The sequence below is a fragment of the Schistocerca gregaria genome, chromosome 3 (assembly GCF_023897955.1).
Source record: "Schistocerca gregaria isolate iqSchGreg1 chromosome 3, iqSchGreg1.2, whole genome shotgun sequence".
Classification (NCBI taxonomy): domain Eukaryota; kingdom Metazoa; phylum Arthropoda; class Insecta; order Orthoptera; family Acrididae; genus Schistocerca; species Schistocerca gregaria.
In genome coordinates this window covers 227,447,108-227,464,872 of record NC_064922.1, presented here as the reverse complement: position 1 = coordinate 227,464,872, position 17,765 = coordinate 227,447,108, and the positions used below count along the sequence as shown (strand labels likewise).

General features: G+C 43.4%; 1 protein-coding gene across 1 annotated transcript in view; it reads left to right on the top strand.

The window, feature by feature from the left end:
• LOC126355320 (odorant receptor 43a-like) overlaps positions 1–17,765 on the top strand; it is a 257,686-nt gene that overhangs the window by 43,207 nt on the left and 196,714 nt on the right. Inside the window, exon 3 of the mRNA XM_050005613.1 lies at positions 617–1,026. Within this exon, the coding sequence (XP_049861570.1) occupies positions 617–1,026 (410 nt within the window). The remainder of the gene's footprint in view (positions 1–616; positions 1,027–17,765) is intronic.

Sequence of the window (17,765 nt, the reverse complement as noted above, 5' to 3'; positions counted from 1 at the left end):
TGAACCCACCGATTCCATATTCTGCTAATAGTCATTGGATCGCGACCAACGCGGGCAGCAATGTCGCGATACGGTAAACCGCAGTCGCGATAGGCTACAATCCGACCTTTATCAGTCGGAAACGTGATGGTACGCATTTCTCCTCCTTACACGAGGCATCATAACAACGTTACACCAGGCAACGCCGGTCAACTGTTGTTTGTGTATGAGAAATCGGTTGGAAACTTCCCTCATGTCAGCACGTTGTAGGTGTCGCCACCGGCGCCAACCTTGTGTGAATGCTCTGAAAAGCTAATCATTGGCGTATCACAGCATCTTCTTCCTGTCGGTTAAATTTCGCGTCTGTAGCTCGTTATCTTGGTGGTGTGACATTTTTAATGGCCAGTACTGAAGAATGTACGTTGCCCGTGCAGTTTGAAACGTCACCTTACTTTTTGCACAGCCCTCGTACATTTTTAGGCAGTTTGCTAGTTAACGAGAGATGCGGGTCGTATTTTCTTGACGGTTAACACGGGTATAAGACTCTTCGTACCGAACCCTTATTGATTTTTTGAACACAGTAGCTGGGCCTCGGATATTTCAGACGTTTCTGAGACTGGTGTGTCGCGCTGTACAGATGATGGTGTCGGTGCCGGCGGTGATGTGGACGCTGGACCCTGTGATCGTGGACGACGGAGGGGCGTCGCCCGGGCGCAGCCTGCCGCTGCCCATCTGGCTGCCCGGGCTGGACACGTCGGCGTCGCCGCTCTACGAGCTGGTGTACGCGCTGCAAGTGTGTACGCTGGTCGTCGCCGTCGAGGCGTCGCTCTACCTGGACGTCTTCTTCGTCGTGCTGATGCTGGCCGTCGCCGGCGAGCTGCACGCGCTCAACGACGCCGTCGCGGCCATCCGGTCTCCAGGCGGCAGGCCGCGCCCTGCTCCAACTGCACGTGCGGCGACTGGCACTGTGGATGCCGCCACCGGAGCCGCCCCGAGCGCGTACCAGGCCATGGTCGGGGTCGTGGGCCGACATCAGCTGATCTTGGCGTAAGTACTGACGTATTTGTTGTTGTTGTTTTTGGGGAAGGAGACCAGACAGTGAAGTCATCGGTCTCATCGGATTAGGGAAATATGGGGAAGGAAGTGGGCCGTGCCCTTTGAAAGGAACCATCCCAACATTTGCCTGGAGCGATTTAGGGAAATCACGGAAAACCTAAATCAGGATGGCCGGACGCGATATTGAACCGTCGTCCTCCCGAATGCGAGTCCAGTGTCTAAGCACTGCGCCACCTCGCTCGGTCTTGACGTATTTGTCTTCCCAAATGAAGAAAGCTATAAGATGTAACTAAAATAGGGTAATATTCAAAAATCTGGACGTGATTCAATTAATTTTTATTTGGGTTGGGTTGGGTTGGGTTGTTTTGGGGGAAGAGACCAAACAGGGAGGTCATCGGCCTCATCGGATTAGGGAAGGATGGGGAAGAAAGTCGGCCGTGCCCTTTCAAAGGAACCATCCCGGTATTTGCCTGTAGCGATTTAGGAAAATCATGGAAAACCTAAATCAGGATGGGAGGACGCGGGATTGAACCGTCGTCCTCCCGAATGCGAGTTCATTGTGCTCCACAGCGCCACCTCGATCCTTAATTTTTATTTAATTAAATATAAACTGAATATGAATAATCTACACACATCCAAAAGAAGAGGATTTGAAGGTTTGGTTACGACCCGGCAGAGCAGTGATAGTTACGTAAACGACCGATAGGAGTGCTCACGCAAACAGATAACAAATTCGATCATTTGTAAATAAGATGGTTTCCAAGCAGCTTAACGTTTTCTGCGTTCGCGTGTTCGGAAAAAGCCCTTAATCTCAATGCAGAGGGCATTTCGTCTCCAATTCGACAGTGTATCATAAACGGGAGGGGTATAAACTATTGGTTTCAGTAAGGTCAATGAACTGCTAAAGCGTGTGGCTCATTCTGACAAGGGGATTAACCTACTTGAGAAGACCTGCTAGGAGCAGGATTTAGCGTACGCTGCAAATCAAGGGTTGGGTGAAAGTCGTGATACAGATTGAATTTAGGCTGGTAAAGCCAAGCGAATATGTCGAACAAGTGGACATCGGCATAGGGCAACGTATTGCGGCATTTACAGTTCGGCAAAGTAATGCGTACCAAACTTAATTTGGATTCTGTAATAAATTTCAAACGTGGCTCATCATACAGTAAAGAAGAAGAACTATGAGGTGTTTAAAAAAGTGTATCAAATCAGCAGTGATAGCGGCAGAAAGCGTCTTGTAGAAGGAAAAGAAGGAGAAGAAGAAGATAGGAGCGTTAAGACATCTTATGGAATTATCCCATTTATAATTATCGTCTTAGAGGGCTACTGGCAGTTGGGTCATTGGCGGGAGAGGATGCCTCCACAGCCTGAACAGTGAAGAATGCACCAAACGCTCAGGAGCACCTACAGGAATCTGAAAAGCATAAGAGAGTGATACAGACCGTCGCTATCGGTAAAGGACTATATATAAACTCATACAAGAAAGGACTTGGCCTGTCTATTTTTAAAAAAAAGGTCCCCTAACTACAGTATCAGAGAGACCATGTGCCAATGATGATCTGCTTAAATTAGTCAAGAAAATCAACAGCCAAAGATTTCGTGTTCTGTTTTTGTGGAATGCTTTGCCAAAGACGATTTAAAAATGCGAAATATGTGGAACCATACATTTAGATATAAAGGGTGATCTCGAATACGCTGGGTTGCTTATATTAGAAGAAAACAGACTAACTTACTCTACTTTGAATCGTACTAGGATTTACGCCCGCCAGAATATTGTTGATCCTCTACTCTGTTTCAAAACAATGAGGCCATTTCTATCTAACGTTTTTTTCCTGACGAACCCATAAAAAGAAGCAACATACACGTTCAGATATGTGAAATATATGAAATACATGTATTTTAAATGCAGATGTAAAATACAAAATACCTATTTCCGTTTTCATTTGAAATATTTTTTTAAAAAACATTTTCTATTTTATTTGAAACAGATAAAAATATTTACATATTTCGTATTTGTAAAATGCAAAACGCTTCTCTTGAATTCTTTTACTTCATGCTTTGTAGTTTTTTCTCATTTAATGAGCCATTTTTTAAATAAAAAATAGAACCATGATGGACACAGATGGCACAATTAACGCCAGAAGTATGCCTGTCAAGCGAATATAACCATGACCCTGATTAGTAGAAAAGGTAGTAGGACTTGACGACATGTTATGTATTTATTGGTATTGTTTGTTTAACGTAAAACGTAACGAAATTATCTGATAATGCCTAGTGATCTCAAAAGGACGTGAAGGGAGGAGGGAGCGAGGTCAATATCAAATTTTTGTGTGATTACGAGTTTACTCACAGGAAACAGTAAGACAGTTCATTCAATGTGACAGTGACAACTTCAAGTTTGTAAACAGTGTCTACGTCTATGGAGAGCTTGAATAATAGCCTTTTCTTGTTGTCGGTAAGATTGGTATCGATAGTTTATATCGGTCATCGAAAATTTTGATGCTCTGTTGTACTCGTACTAACAATGTTTATTCGACACTACATTGTAAGCGCAGTCAACGATTTGACCGTGGTATCGTTTGTTTCCTAAGTGGTACAGTGTCGTCTATAGCAGTTGTAGAGAATGAATCGTTTAAGGGTCTTACTGAAGGTACACAGCAGTTATTCGTCCCACCAAAAATTATGTTTCCGAAAATGTGCAATAAAAAAACTGCTTAACAATACACAGCATAAGTATAGCATACAAACAACTCTGAAAAACGTTGATTTTGTATGCCTCACTACCGATATTTGGTCATCATCCAAGAGGAGTTATCTGGGTGTAAAGGCTAATTGGACTGATTGTAAAACATTTGAATGAGAAAGTTTAGCTCTGGCTTGGAGGACATTTAAGGCAATACACAGCTATAGTAAAGTAGCTGAAGAGATTTTGAACATTCATACTGAATTTGATACAAATCTGACGAAAATTGCCAAAACTATTACTACAAATAGTCAGAGCTTCTAAAATATACACAAAAGTTTTGGATATATGAACAAGTGAAAAAGTTTCAGCTTATATTCAAAATATTGAAGTTGCGTATGGTAATTTTGATGTCGTTGCCGTCGTTGTTGATGATGATGGTGATAATGATGCGTTAAGACTCAGTTTGTCAACGAATACATAAGCTGGTCAAAAACTATTGCTGACGGCGAAAGGGACGTACTATGAACGTCTTCCGCCAGAACTATAGAGAATGCAAACAATGCTAAGAAGCTTGAAAATGGATGACTTTAGGTACTTTCGGGTGAAGATATCAAAGGATGTTTTAATAGGCGTTTTGAGAGATTCTATAAATTAGAGAAACCAAAAGTTGAGGATGCCGTATTAGCGCCGACCCGATGTGGCCGAGCGGTTTCTATGCGCTATAGTCTGGAAGCGCGCGACCGCTACGGTCGCAGGTTCGAATCCTGCCTCGGTCGTGGAAGTGTGTGATGTCCTTAGGTTGGTTAGGTTTAAGTAGTTCTAAGTTCTAGGGGACTGATGACCTCAGAAGATAAGTCCCATAGTGCTCAGAGCCATTTGAACCATTTTTTGCCGTATTAGCATCCATATCTTACCCTTTATTCAAAATTAAATCGACGCCAAATGCTAGCAGAGTACACCTTAAAGAATTGTTTAGTTCAGAAGTTCAGAAGAAGAAGGAGAAGATGGGAAGAGCTTACAACATTCTCATAAAAAAGAAGAGGTTGAATCTTATTATATCTTTGTTGAAGGTTTAGATTCCTTGAACTGAGATGTGACTGTATAAACAAACAAACAAATATGCTTTTCCGCAAACATAATCGTTATTAACGAAGTTATGCTACTGCTGAACGGCTATTTTCCTTTGGCGGAATGATAATGAGGCCACATATGTGGAAAATGAAAGATGAAAGATCTGAACAATTATTGGTGTTAAAATCAGTGAAATAAATTGCATGGAAATACTCACTAAAAGGGTATTTGGTTAGAATAAAGGTATCCCGAAAATATGCATTTTGCACTTTTGTATTTAAATTCTTTTCCTAAAAAACCATTTTCTATTTACATTTGAAACAGAAAAAAATACCAAGGATCTGCATTTTTAATTTAAATACTATTAATAAACTGTTATGAACATCTCTGTACGCACCACCATATCATTTGCGACTCAGATGTCACTTTGTACACTTTGACTTTAAAAGAGCATTTGTCTGTATTAAAAGCAAATAACTTCCCCTCAGCAGATCTGAGCAAGGATGAGTGAAATTTGGAAACATACAACAACACTCCAAACATCACCGAAGCGTACAATAAATTTCATCCTGGAAGTGAAAAAGTTGTGGAGATATCTCCTTGCTCGTACAACTCTATGTATATGCAATTATAAAACGATCTGTAAGGCGATTTTACGTATGGACAACCGCTTAATAAGTTCAAAACAGAGATGAAAACGACAAAACGTGCAACAGGCTTTGGCCACGGAGGTTCAGTAGGATCAATACTCGGAATCTTGAGGAGTCAACTTTTGACCAATAATACGGAGAAAATTTGCGAGTCAGACCAATCAATGGATGTCTGCTTGTTAACACGATCTGTGTCGAGCGTCATTTCACAACGAATTCAACGATCGATTAATACATATTATCTAGGGGTTCTTCCCCACAATGGAGGTGTTATACAAACTGTTGAGCTTACCACTAGTCCAATATATCTCACAATGGCGGTTCAGACATTAGAATATCTCGAGTTGGGCATCTTTGACCAGGACGGCAAACTGGTTGATTTTCGAGGAAAGGAAATGGTGGCACGTCTTCATTTGAAGCAGTAGCAACACTGTGGGTGTAATATATGAAAACAGCACACATAGCAGTCAGTACTCCACTCTGCACTGGAATGGCAAGACTATAATAAGTCAGAATTACGAGTTCCTCAAGGCAATAGGATTGAAACCCCATGATGATGTCACTCGAAGTAACAACTCCAACTCAATGTGACAAACGACTCATTCTTTAAGAAAATATCTCCCACAAACCTTTTGCTTTGGGAACATTCAATAATAATGGTAATATCAGAATCCTGTTTCAGCATCAAGTTGGTTTAACAATTCCAAGCTCCAGTATTCTATACTTGGAAAGCACATTTATGAAGAGCGATGGAGGCACTCAGACAGAAACATCGCTACTAACGCGTAATGCGTTCGTCTTCGTGTTTCAAGAAATATGATACGAGGTTTATGCCACCCAAGTCGATTGCACAAGAAGCACTGGAATCACAACACTGAAAACTAAAGTATCTACATCTCATTCAGACCAGAATGGTCTACAAAACTCAAGATGATTCATTGACGGATCCATAAGTAATCACTTTAGTATCCAATATAATCACTTCGTTATTCCCTATGTTTATATAAGCTGACATATTCAGGTGCATGATTAGTCATTTGTTGGTATTATTGGACTTTCACGTATTGTAGAAAAAGGATAAACAAATGACTTACCTGTTATTATCGGCTCCAATTAACTTACTAACGTAACATTCTGCTCCAGTTTTCTGGCATGACTGATATCCAATTTCAAATTAGTGAATGTCTCACATTAACGCCCAACCAACAGCTGCGGTTCATAACGCACGCCTGTACAGTGGCACTCGAGTAAGAGATAGCCAGTTCGAACCATAGCGGTGGATGACATTTTCACTGCTGGTGTTTGAGCGGCAATAGGAAGGAAAGTGATTGCAAAAAGTCTTTGGTCATTACACTTTCCGCCAATGTCCTGGACTAAATTCCAAACCTTTGCACAGTGTCTCATGCACTGAGGATGTGTGACACTGTTGATCGTGAACCGCCCGCCAGATAGAGTAGCTGGCGGGCCCCACGTTGCTGTTCGAGAGGAGAGAGACACGTGCAGCACTGGGTTTCATCCTCTTTCTTCTTTCGTTACTATACAACAAAAACATGATGTCATACAGGACGCACACCTATTGCAGTAACCGACGTCAACAGCTACGCTAAACGCAACACATGTCACACAACATAATGAAAGGGACCGTTGTGCACTGTTGAAGAAAACCCTTTCCGACTAGGTGCCTGAATCTGCCTCCCAGGGTGTTCAAGTCAACACAGGCATACGATCCTTTTTCTTTTTCCACATTGACACCCAAGAGGGTTCTTTTGGAAAACTTTGCTGTTCTAGAAACTAAAGTGAGCTAGTGTGTGTGTGTGTCGTTAATATACAGTCGCGCAACCGGCCTGAGGCGCAATCATCTCATAGGAGGAATGGAACAGTAAAAAAGAAGAAAAAAGACATTTGGCCCGGATCGAAAACAAGATCATCATAAGTGTGGTGTTCAACGTCGCTCACTTATTTTCAAGAAGTGTAGCTGTCCAGAAAGCCGAAGAGACTCCGTTGCATCTCAAATCTGTAAACATCTATGGGCGATGTAGACTTACAGGTAAGAAATTATGTCTTGTTATCGATATACTCGTATAATAGTGTTTAATCACTTATGTATTGTAACGTGTTTTGTTCTCGCGTATGCAACAAACAAGTAATGTATGAAACTCGCCCTGAGGGCAGTGGTCTGCTGCTTCGTGCTTTGAATGGCAACATATAGTAGTATTCGTGAACTAGAGGAAAATAAGAAATGAAACGGTAAGTGTACCCCATTACTATCCGTATAATCCAACTTCGTGGAGAACGAATACAAAACAATAAGACACTTTGACGCTTTTGGCATATTGAGTCTAACGCAGGCCCAAAACCTAGGCTTCTATTCCCAAACATACGATACTTTCAGCACATGGCATACGATCTGTAAATATGTTATCAAATTCTACGTGCAAGTATTTATCTACTTACTAACCAGAGATACAGCATCACTAAAAATAACATGAAATGTTAAATGTTATTTTTTTCAACAGAATCATGGACAAGTGATTGTAATAATATCGTGTTCTGGTAATTATTTTACTCAGGTTTTTAATAAATGATTATATGAGAGAATTTTGTATCGTATATGATGTAACACTGGTTTTGATGATGTTTGTACGAATATTAACACACAAAATTAGTACCTTTTTCGCTTCAATTATAGCACCCTTTCTGCATCTTCTTATCTTAAATTTTGCACCAAAAAAATCCTATCTCTGATCATGATCCTGCTGCATATCGACGTTAATGATATGTGCCTGTAATTAAGTGGATTACTTCTACTACCTTTATTGAATATTGGTGTGACCTGTGCAACTTTCTAGTCTTTCGGTACGGATCTTTCGTCGAGCAAATGGTTGTATTGCTAAGTATGGAGCTATTGCATCAGCATACTCTGAAAGGAACCTAACTAATATACAGTGTGGACAAGAAGACTTGCTTTTATTAACTGATTTATGTTGCTTCAGTACTCCGAGGATATTTACTTCTACGTTACTCATGTTGGCAGCTGTTCTTGATCGGAATTTTTGAAAGATTTCGGAAGGCTGTGTTTAGTAACTCTGCCTTTTGCTGTACTGTCTTCGATAGCATCTCCATTGCTATCGCGCAGAGAAGGCACTGATTGTGTCTTGCCGATAACATACTTCACATACGACCACTATCTCTTTGGATTTTCTGCCAGGTTTCGAGACGAAGTTTCGCTGTGGGAACAATTATAAGTACCTCGCATTGAAGTCCGCGCTAAATTCTTCTGTAAAAGATCGCCAATCTCGGAGATTTTGCGTCATGTTCTTTTAGTTGCTTCTGCAACAGTGTTCTGACCCAACTTGTGTACCAAGGAGGATCAGCTCCGTCGTTTGCTAATTTATTTGGTATAAATCTCTCAATTGCTGCCGATACTATTTTTTTGGAATTCAAGCGGCATTTGGTCTACAGTTATATTGCTAATTTGGAAGGAGTGGAGATTGTCTCTCAGGAAGGCGTCAAGTGAATTTTTATCTACTTCCTTTATTTGTTGCTAAGAGGTCAAGTGTTTTTTCACAACCGTTTACTATTCGTGTGGACTCATGAACTAACTGCTCGAAATAATTTTCAGAGAATGTGTTTAGCATAATTTTGGATGATATTTTATGCATACCTCCGGAATTAAACATGTATTTTCGCCAATATATCAATGGTAAATTAAAGTCACCACCAACTGTAATTGTATGAGTCGGGTACGTGTTTGAAATTAAACTCAAGTTTTCTTTGAACTTTTCAGTAACTGTATCATCCGAATTGTGAGGTCGGGAAAAGGATCCAATTATTATTTTATTCCGGTTGCCAACAATGATCTCTGCCCGTACTAACTCACAGGGACTATATATTATTTCTTGACAAGATAAATTACTTCTAACAGCAACGAACACGCCGTCGCCAACGATGTTTAGATTATCATTTCGGAACACCGTTAGGTTCTTCGCAAAAATTTCGGCTGAACTTATCTCCGGCTTTAGCCAGTTTTCGGAACCTATAACGATTTGTGTATCAGTGTTTTCTATTAGCGCTTGGAGTTCCGGTACTTTCCCAAAACAGCTACGACAATTTACAGTTATTATACCGATGGTTAATGTATCTACGCTCTTCCTGCGTTTGGTCTGTATCCTTTGTGACTGAAGCCCTTTTTGATTTTTCCCGAGACCCTCTAGCCTAAACAACCGCTACCAGTGTAGCCAGTTCCTACGTGTAGTGGACTCCTTACCTCTTCAGCAGAACCCTAAACCCAATCACCCTAGGGCGCAAGTCGAGGAATCTGCAGCGTACACGGTCGCAGAACCGTCTGAGCCTCTGATTCAGACCCTCCACTCGACTCTGTACCAGAGGTCCGCCGCAATCGGTCAGCAAATGTTTAGCTCTGCTTTCATCTCGTAAGAAAGACTAGCAGCCTTTACCACTTCTGCTAACCGCTCAAAACCAGAGAGAATCTCGTCTGATCAAAAGTGACACATATTATTGGTATCGACGTGAAACACCACCTGCAGTTGGCAGCACCCTGTGCTGTTCATGGCATCCGGAAGGATCTGTTCTACATCTGGAATGACTCCACCCAGTATGCACACGGAGTGCACATTGGCTTTCTTCGCCTTCTTGGCAGCCGTGTCTCTAATGGGCCTCATAACGCGCCTAACGTTGGAGCTGCCAACTGTCAATAATCCCACCCTTTGTGATTTTACGGAACTTGCAGGCTGAGAGGTTTCCTGTGAAATAGGACAGACGACGGCATCTACCTGAGTGACAGTGTCGGCCACAGACAGCACCTGGAATCTATTTATAAGACTATCTGGGGAGGCTTTCCGTGCAACCCCTTAGGAAATCTTTCGCCACCTGCTACGCTGCACGGCCACCTCCCACGTGCCCACAGGTGAGAGGTCAACCTCAGTGCGAGCAGTAACCGGGCTGGCCACCAGTGAGGACCGATCGGAGGACTCGGATGTGCTGGGCGTCCGTTTGATCTCCGCAGCCGACCTGCAATAGTCGTGTCCATCCACTGCAGCTTCAAGCTGTGTAACTGAAGCCAACACAACCTGGAGCTGAGAGCGAGGTGTCACCAACTCGGCTCGCATCCAAACACAACAATCACAGTCCCTATTCATACTAAAGACCGTGTTAAACCAAAATACCCAGATAAATGGACTATCGGCACAAGCTGCAGAACTCTACTGTAGACGCTGACGAAAACGCAGGAACTGTGTGTAATAAATTAGATTAATGCGCAGAGATTGTAAAACCTAACTACTGAAGCACTCAGGTGAAATTAAATAATTCGCCCCTGATCAGGAACTTGCAATATGTCAAAAAGTCGGTTTACTTTCCGACGCAAAAGAAAACGCAAGAGCTGTGGTTATTAGACGTTAAATTAACTCGCAGAAACTGAACTATCAAAGCACAGAGATGAAATTATACTATTTGCTTCTGGTTAGGAACTCGTAAAAGTTACAGAATCGGTTACTTCCCTGTTGCTGCGTCTGTCTCGGCCGATTGCTGCTGCCTGACCATATTCGCAACACCGCCAGTGCTCTCGAGCAGACACTTCTAATAATCTTCGACCGTTAGAACTTTTGAGGCCACACAAGGCACATCTTTATTGACGCCTTTGGATAGCAAATGGTAAGCAAACATTTTAGATCTGTGCCCCACACACTGCACAATCTGCTATCCATTTGCCTCCTCTTTCATCAGGCTGACAACCTTCTTGTCCTGAGGTCTTAGTCCGTAGGGCTATCAGTCGCATATCCAAACGTATCGAATGCGTCGGGATTGTACCTAATTACTTCTTATGGGTCGCAACCTTTCACCCAGCAGATGAAATTGTCTCTATCCGTATAAAGTAAACTGGCATCAGCAAAGTCTGGCTTCATAAACTTGTAGTAGAATCAGGAAATGTGGAGTTTAGAGAGGTCCAGAATACATACACCGATACAGACTGGATTTTTGAACGGCGCTGAAACCTTCTCCATCTCCACAGCGACTAGTCCTTCATAGAAGACTCGGACCCACTTAAAATTTGGCCTGGCTGTGTAGTCCTCTGCGCCCTAACGCTGCTCCCAAAGGTAAACTAAATGAAGCTCTTGGTGGTTTAGAACAGTTTCCATCGTTTTGCCACAAACAGCATTATTCTTTAATTTATAAAAATTATTTAAAATCACACATCACTGGAACTCTCTTTTCGCTATTGTCACCAATGTATTCCTTCAGTCACGGATGCCAGTTGAAGGGGATCTGAGGGTAAGTGTTATAAGTTCCATCCCCAAAAGGAGGCATTGCTGGAAGTATCTGTAGTGCAAAATGTATCTCTGTTTATTGTCATTAGCTTGGGGACGGAAACATTGTGCAGAATTAGAAGCTACGGACACAGTGGAACGGAGCTGTGAACGTCATGCAGGTGGGTAGGATATACGAGGTCTGTCCGCAAGACACGTCTTTTACCAGAATTCCCAGCCACATCTTAAATCTTTTACTCCAGTCCGTCGAGTTCCTTTTCGGACAACTGCTGGAACACTCCAAATGGCAGCCATTGTTGTATGGCGTGTCTATAAACGTTGTTTACATCCAAGTAAAGGATATAACACAAACCGTCAGATGGTCTGTACTCCTCCTCGATCATTAACGTGTTGTTCGCTTAGGCCTACCTGTGTACACACTGACAAGCCCCCTGTGAATCCCGCGTTTGAAAAAGAGCAACACATCAACATCAGTCAACAGTTCGATGTCGATACTTGTTGTTTTTAACACTGCACCCCGCGAAAGCCTTGGCACGGAGTAACAGAAGGAATGATCCAGAGTGATTGTACTCATGCATACATTCCATAATTTCTCAGAAATGTTTGTGAGCGGGAATACGTCAGTGTTCAAGTACAATTTAGCATCTTCCCCCAAATCAGAGAACCCCTGCCAAATACTCACGGCATTGCTATACCTTTTGTCAGTTGTGGCGGTGCTTCTGAGTTTACTGTTGAATGCGGTTATTTCGGGCAACGTGGATTTACTGAGTCTCTCCTTCAAGTCCAGGTATTCATAAGGTAAGCCTACTTTCTTCGTCAAAAGCTGAAACTTAACATAATCAGAATACGCAGCTCCGCTGATGTTCATATCATCCTGAAGCTTTGTCTCAGCAAATTTTTGAAGATATGTTTGCATGAAACGTTATGAATTCTGGAAGTGGAGCGTTATTCTTGGTGCGATTCGCTTGGAGAATGAGATGCAGTTTTCAACATTGACAGGTACATGGAGTGCTTAAAACTGTGGAAACGCTAAAGGCACAACACATTACCATGATACAGTGTAGGACAATCTATGGCATTAAAAATAGCTTTCAGTCGTCTCGGAATGGATTAGTACAGTTCCTGTATGGTTTACTAGGAAATCTTATGCCATTCTTCCTGAAAAACAGTGGCAAGTTTAGGTAACACTCATGGAGGTGGATAATGGACACGGACCTTTCTCTCCAAAGTAGACCATAAACGCTAAATAATAGTCATGCCTGGTGACTGTTGACCAGGAGAGATGTGACAATTCATCCCCACGTACACAAAACCAGTCCAGGACTATGTGAGCTGTGTGAACAGGGTCCCTGTAGTCTTCGTGATAGCTTTACCATTGAGGAAGAAACACTGTACCATGGGACTGACCTGATTAGCCAACATGCTCATATAATTACTGGCAGTAATACGACATTGCAGAGTAACCAAGAGTAACCATGGGGCACATAGAATAACGCGGTATGCTCGCCCAAATCGTCACTGAAACCCCGCGAGCTTTCAATCTTGGCCAGTTGTTGGAAACAGGGTGCAACAAGACTCATCCAAGCACACGACTTTTTTTCCATTGCACCATAGTGAAGTTTTTATGGATTTTACACCACATTTTCCTGTTATCACTATTTTCATCACTAACGAGTAGTTGTGGAGTTCCCTTCTTTTTGTTTTGGTGCTGACAAGGTTCGCGTAGGCTACATTCAGTTCTCTACTTACTTTTGCACCTGTCGTCTCTTATTTTTCGTCCACGTATTCTTCAATGACCGTCTGTTACTAACGCACAACACACACCTTTGTCCGCATTGCGTGTTGGCGGATGATATTTTCCCCAATTTCTCTGTACGCAGTATAAATTTTCTATATGGTGTCTCATGAATCACAAAACAATTCGGCTACCGTGGATGTGGAAGCAGCCACAATATAAGCGCGACGAATTTCCCCACGTTCGAATTCACTTAGCTACAGCACAGTGAAGTCACAACCTCACAAGACACTGTTGTGACGATGACTGACAGCCACAGCTTATTGAGGACTTGCCAGAGGTGCTTCTCGTGGTCAAATACAACAGCACAAACTTAAGACTTGGATAGCATCTGCTTATTTTATGTTCAACCACGCATTTCTCACAGTGTTTCCATGTTTTTGACTAACCCCAGGATAACACTGGCCTTATTATCCTTCAAACAGAAATCACACAAGCGCTCAGCTGAAATAATGGAAGAAAAAGGATAGTCTACGTGTCGTGGCAGTTGGTATTTCAAGTTGCATACACTCCTGGAAATTGAAATAAGAACACCGTGAATTCATTGTTCCAGGAAGGGGAAACTTTATTGACACATTCCTGGGGTCAGATACATCACATGATCACACTGACAGAACCACAGGCACATAGACACAGGCAACAGAGCATGCGCAATGTCGGCACTAGTACAGTGTATATCCATCTTTCGCAGCAATGCAGGCTGCTATTCTCCCATGGAGACGATCGTAGAGGTGCTGGATGTAGTCCTGTGGAACGGCTTGCCATGCCATTTCCACCTGACGCCTCAGTTGGACCAGCGTTCGTGCTGGACGTGCAGACCGCGTGAGACGACGCTTCATCCAGTCCCAAACATGCTCATAGGGGGACAGATCCGGAGATCTTGCTGGCCAGGGTAGTTGACTTACACCTTCTAGAGCACGTTGGGTGGCACGGGATACATACGGACGTGCATTGTCCTGTTGGAACAGCAAGTTCCCTTGCCGGTCTAGGAATGGTGCAACGATGGGTTCGATGACGGTTTGGATGTACCGTGCACTATTCAGTGTCCCCTCGACGATCACCAGAGGTGTACGGCCAGTGTAGGAGATCGCTCCCCACACCATGATGCCGGGTGTTGGCCCTGTGTGCCTCGGTCGTATGCAGTCCTGATTGTGGCGCTCACCTGCACGGCGCCAAACACACATACGACCATCATTGGCACCAAGGCAGAAGCGACTCTCATCGCTGAAGACGACACGTCTCCATTCGTCCCTCCATTCACGCCTGTCGCGACACCACTGGAGGCGGGCTGCACGATGTTGGGGCGTGAGCGGAAGACGGCCTAACGGTGTGCGGGACCGTAGTCCAGCTTCATGGAGACGGTTGCGAATGGTCCTCGCCGATACCCTAGGAGCAACAGTGTCCCTAATTTGCTGCGAAGTGGCGGTGCGGTCCCCTACGGCACTGCGTAGGATCCTACGGTCTTGGCGTGCATCCGTGCGTCGCTGCGGTCCGGTCCCAGGTCGACGGGCACGTGCACCTTCCGCCAACCACTGGCGACAACATCGATGTACTGTGGAGACCTCACGCCCCACGTGTTGAGCAATTCGGCGGTACGTCCACCCGGCCTCCCGCATGCCCACTATACGCCCTCGCTCAAAGTCCGTCAGCTGCACATACGGTTCACGTCCATGCTGTCGCGGCATGCTACCAGTGTTAAAGACTGCGGTGGAGCTCCGTATGCCACGGCATACTGGCTGACACTGACGGCGGCGGTGTACAAATGCTGCGCAGCTAGCGCCATTCGACGGCCAACACCGCGGTTCCTGGTGTGTCCGCTGTGCCGTGCGTGTGATCATTGCTTGTACAGCCCTCTCGCAGTGTCCGGAGCAAGTATGGTGGGTCTGACACACCGGTGTCAATGTGTTCTCTTCTCCATTTCCAGGAGTGTATATTGTGAGCTGCAACACGGAACTTCACCGTTAGATGACAGTGTTCTCTAATTGTAGTTTCTGTTTAACTATTCAACGACAGCTCACAAATATGACAGTCAACTTCCTGCTCATATAAGATATCTTTCTCCCGCAATTTGGTCACGGGAATGTTTTCGCTACAAAGAGCTTCACTTACCACGTAAGTTTTCGAATTCAGAGAGCAATCATGATGCAGGATTATTCCCAATGTATAATTCGAATTGATTGGGATTAGAGCTATACGAGCACACTACTCGATATGCTGCCACACACAGTAAGTACCATTCAGTGAAGATAATATAAGAGGTTGTGGGATCACCTTCACAATGTGCCACAGGAGCTAGTAAGCACTCAAAGTCAGCATACATGACGATGGGACACTGCTCCTGGTGGTGGGCATTCTTAAACTTGAAGAACTGTTTATCCTCAGTAGGGATTTCCTGGCTCGAGCAATCAATCATATGCCTTTCTAGATACTTGCTCTGAGTAAATGGGTTGAGGCATCTACAACAAAAATAGCGCTTATGTTCATTTTTACTCAACTGGTCGGAAAGTAGGCAGGAAATCCTTTTGATTTAGATGAAGTGTTGCTCCTCACTCTCAGAGAATAGCAACAAATCTACGTGTTTGGGACAACGACTGGCTATTTTGGACAAATAGAGGAGTCCAATACTTTGTGCTTTTCACCTTTCTGGTTTGTGTTCTGTGCAGTGTGATCCTCTTCATCTTATTGGCTTGCTATCATCTGCATGCAGGCTGTAAACATGACTGAATAATTTGGGGTCTGTCTCTCAAATTTTTCCATGTCCTGGACTTTTGCAGGGAATGAGCTGCTGTTGAAGTTAAATACTCATAAATGTTAGCTGTTTCACATGTATGAAGTGTGTGATAAAAGTAATAAGACTGATTTTTATCTACCAAAGGTATTATTATTATGTTTTTTCAAACATTAACATTGCCTGACTCAGAGGAGTTTCCTCCGGCTGCTATACACCGTTGGAGTCGTTGTTCCCAGTGTTGGTGACAGCACCGAAAAGGCTTCAACTGGTAGGGCCTTTAACATGTCGGCCGCATTCTTTTAAGTGTTCTTGAGAGTCCTAAAATGGCGGCCTTTGAAGATATTTTTCAATTTTGGGAACAGAAGAAAGTCACAAGCACTCAGATCAGGTAAAAATGGGGGCTGTGGAACAATAGGAATGACTTTTGAGGTCAAAAATTCCGTGATGGAAGAGGCAATGTTATATGGGGCACTGTACGAGGCAGCATTCCCTTGTCTGCAACGTCAAATCTCACTCGATTCACCCTTTTCCTGAGCGTTTTAAGGACATCTTTGAAAACAATTGTTTGACAGTTTGTCCTGGAGGAACAATCTCACAAGAGTACACACATACGTTACACGTTTTCGTCGGTTTTTGAAGTTGAAGGTCTCTCTGAACGACGTTAATCTTCAATGTGTTCTCGGCCTTCCAAAAATGAATTGTGTCAGCGAAGAACTTTGCTATTGATAAGAATGTTCCCCACATGCGTGTTTCAACTTTTCAAACGTCACACTCGCGGATTTCCCAAGTTTAACACAAAAGTTGATGGCATAACGTTGCCTAAAATTTCGATGTTCCATTTTCGTAACATGCAACAAAAACACAAGTTCATTGATGACGTTCTCAAAAGTCTCGTGATTACTTTATGGAACTGAAACTAGGACTGAGCATCTGGAAGGGATGAACACACTGGTCTGCACAAGTGGAACAACACAGCGTTGCCAGATCGGTGGCAGTATTGTTGGCTCATTACTTCCCTCACGCACTTCATATATGCAAGCAGTACAGTTTTTTGGTAATTTGTATTGCAAGCCTGAAGCGATCATATTCCTCTTAGTCTGCAGTATTCTGGACATTAGTTCATGCTTTTCTAGCAGCAGTATCTTTCGGAAGAGGGGTGGTACTGTACCCCCCCCCCCCTTTCCTCCTATTAATACACATCGATGTGGAGTACATGGCTGAGGGCGTTGCCAGACCCTCTTTCCCGCATTTCGAAAAAATGGCCCAGTGTGATAATCCTGGTAAAAGTTCCAAACCACTCAGCAACTGAATCGCCAGCGATATCACGACCTTTTCCCAAAGTTTGATACTGGTCTTTTCCTCAGCATCACTTTCAAGGCTGCAAGAGCTCATAGTACAGAAATGCATTGTGCCTAATGGCGGAATACCATGGATCGTTGGTGATATCTAGGAGCTCCCTGTCAAAAATGTCCTGACAGACATTGAGGAACGTGGCAGGATCTCAATGATC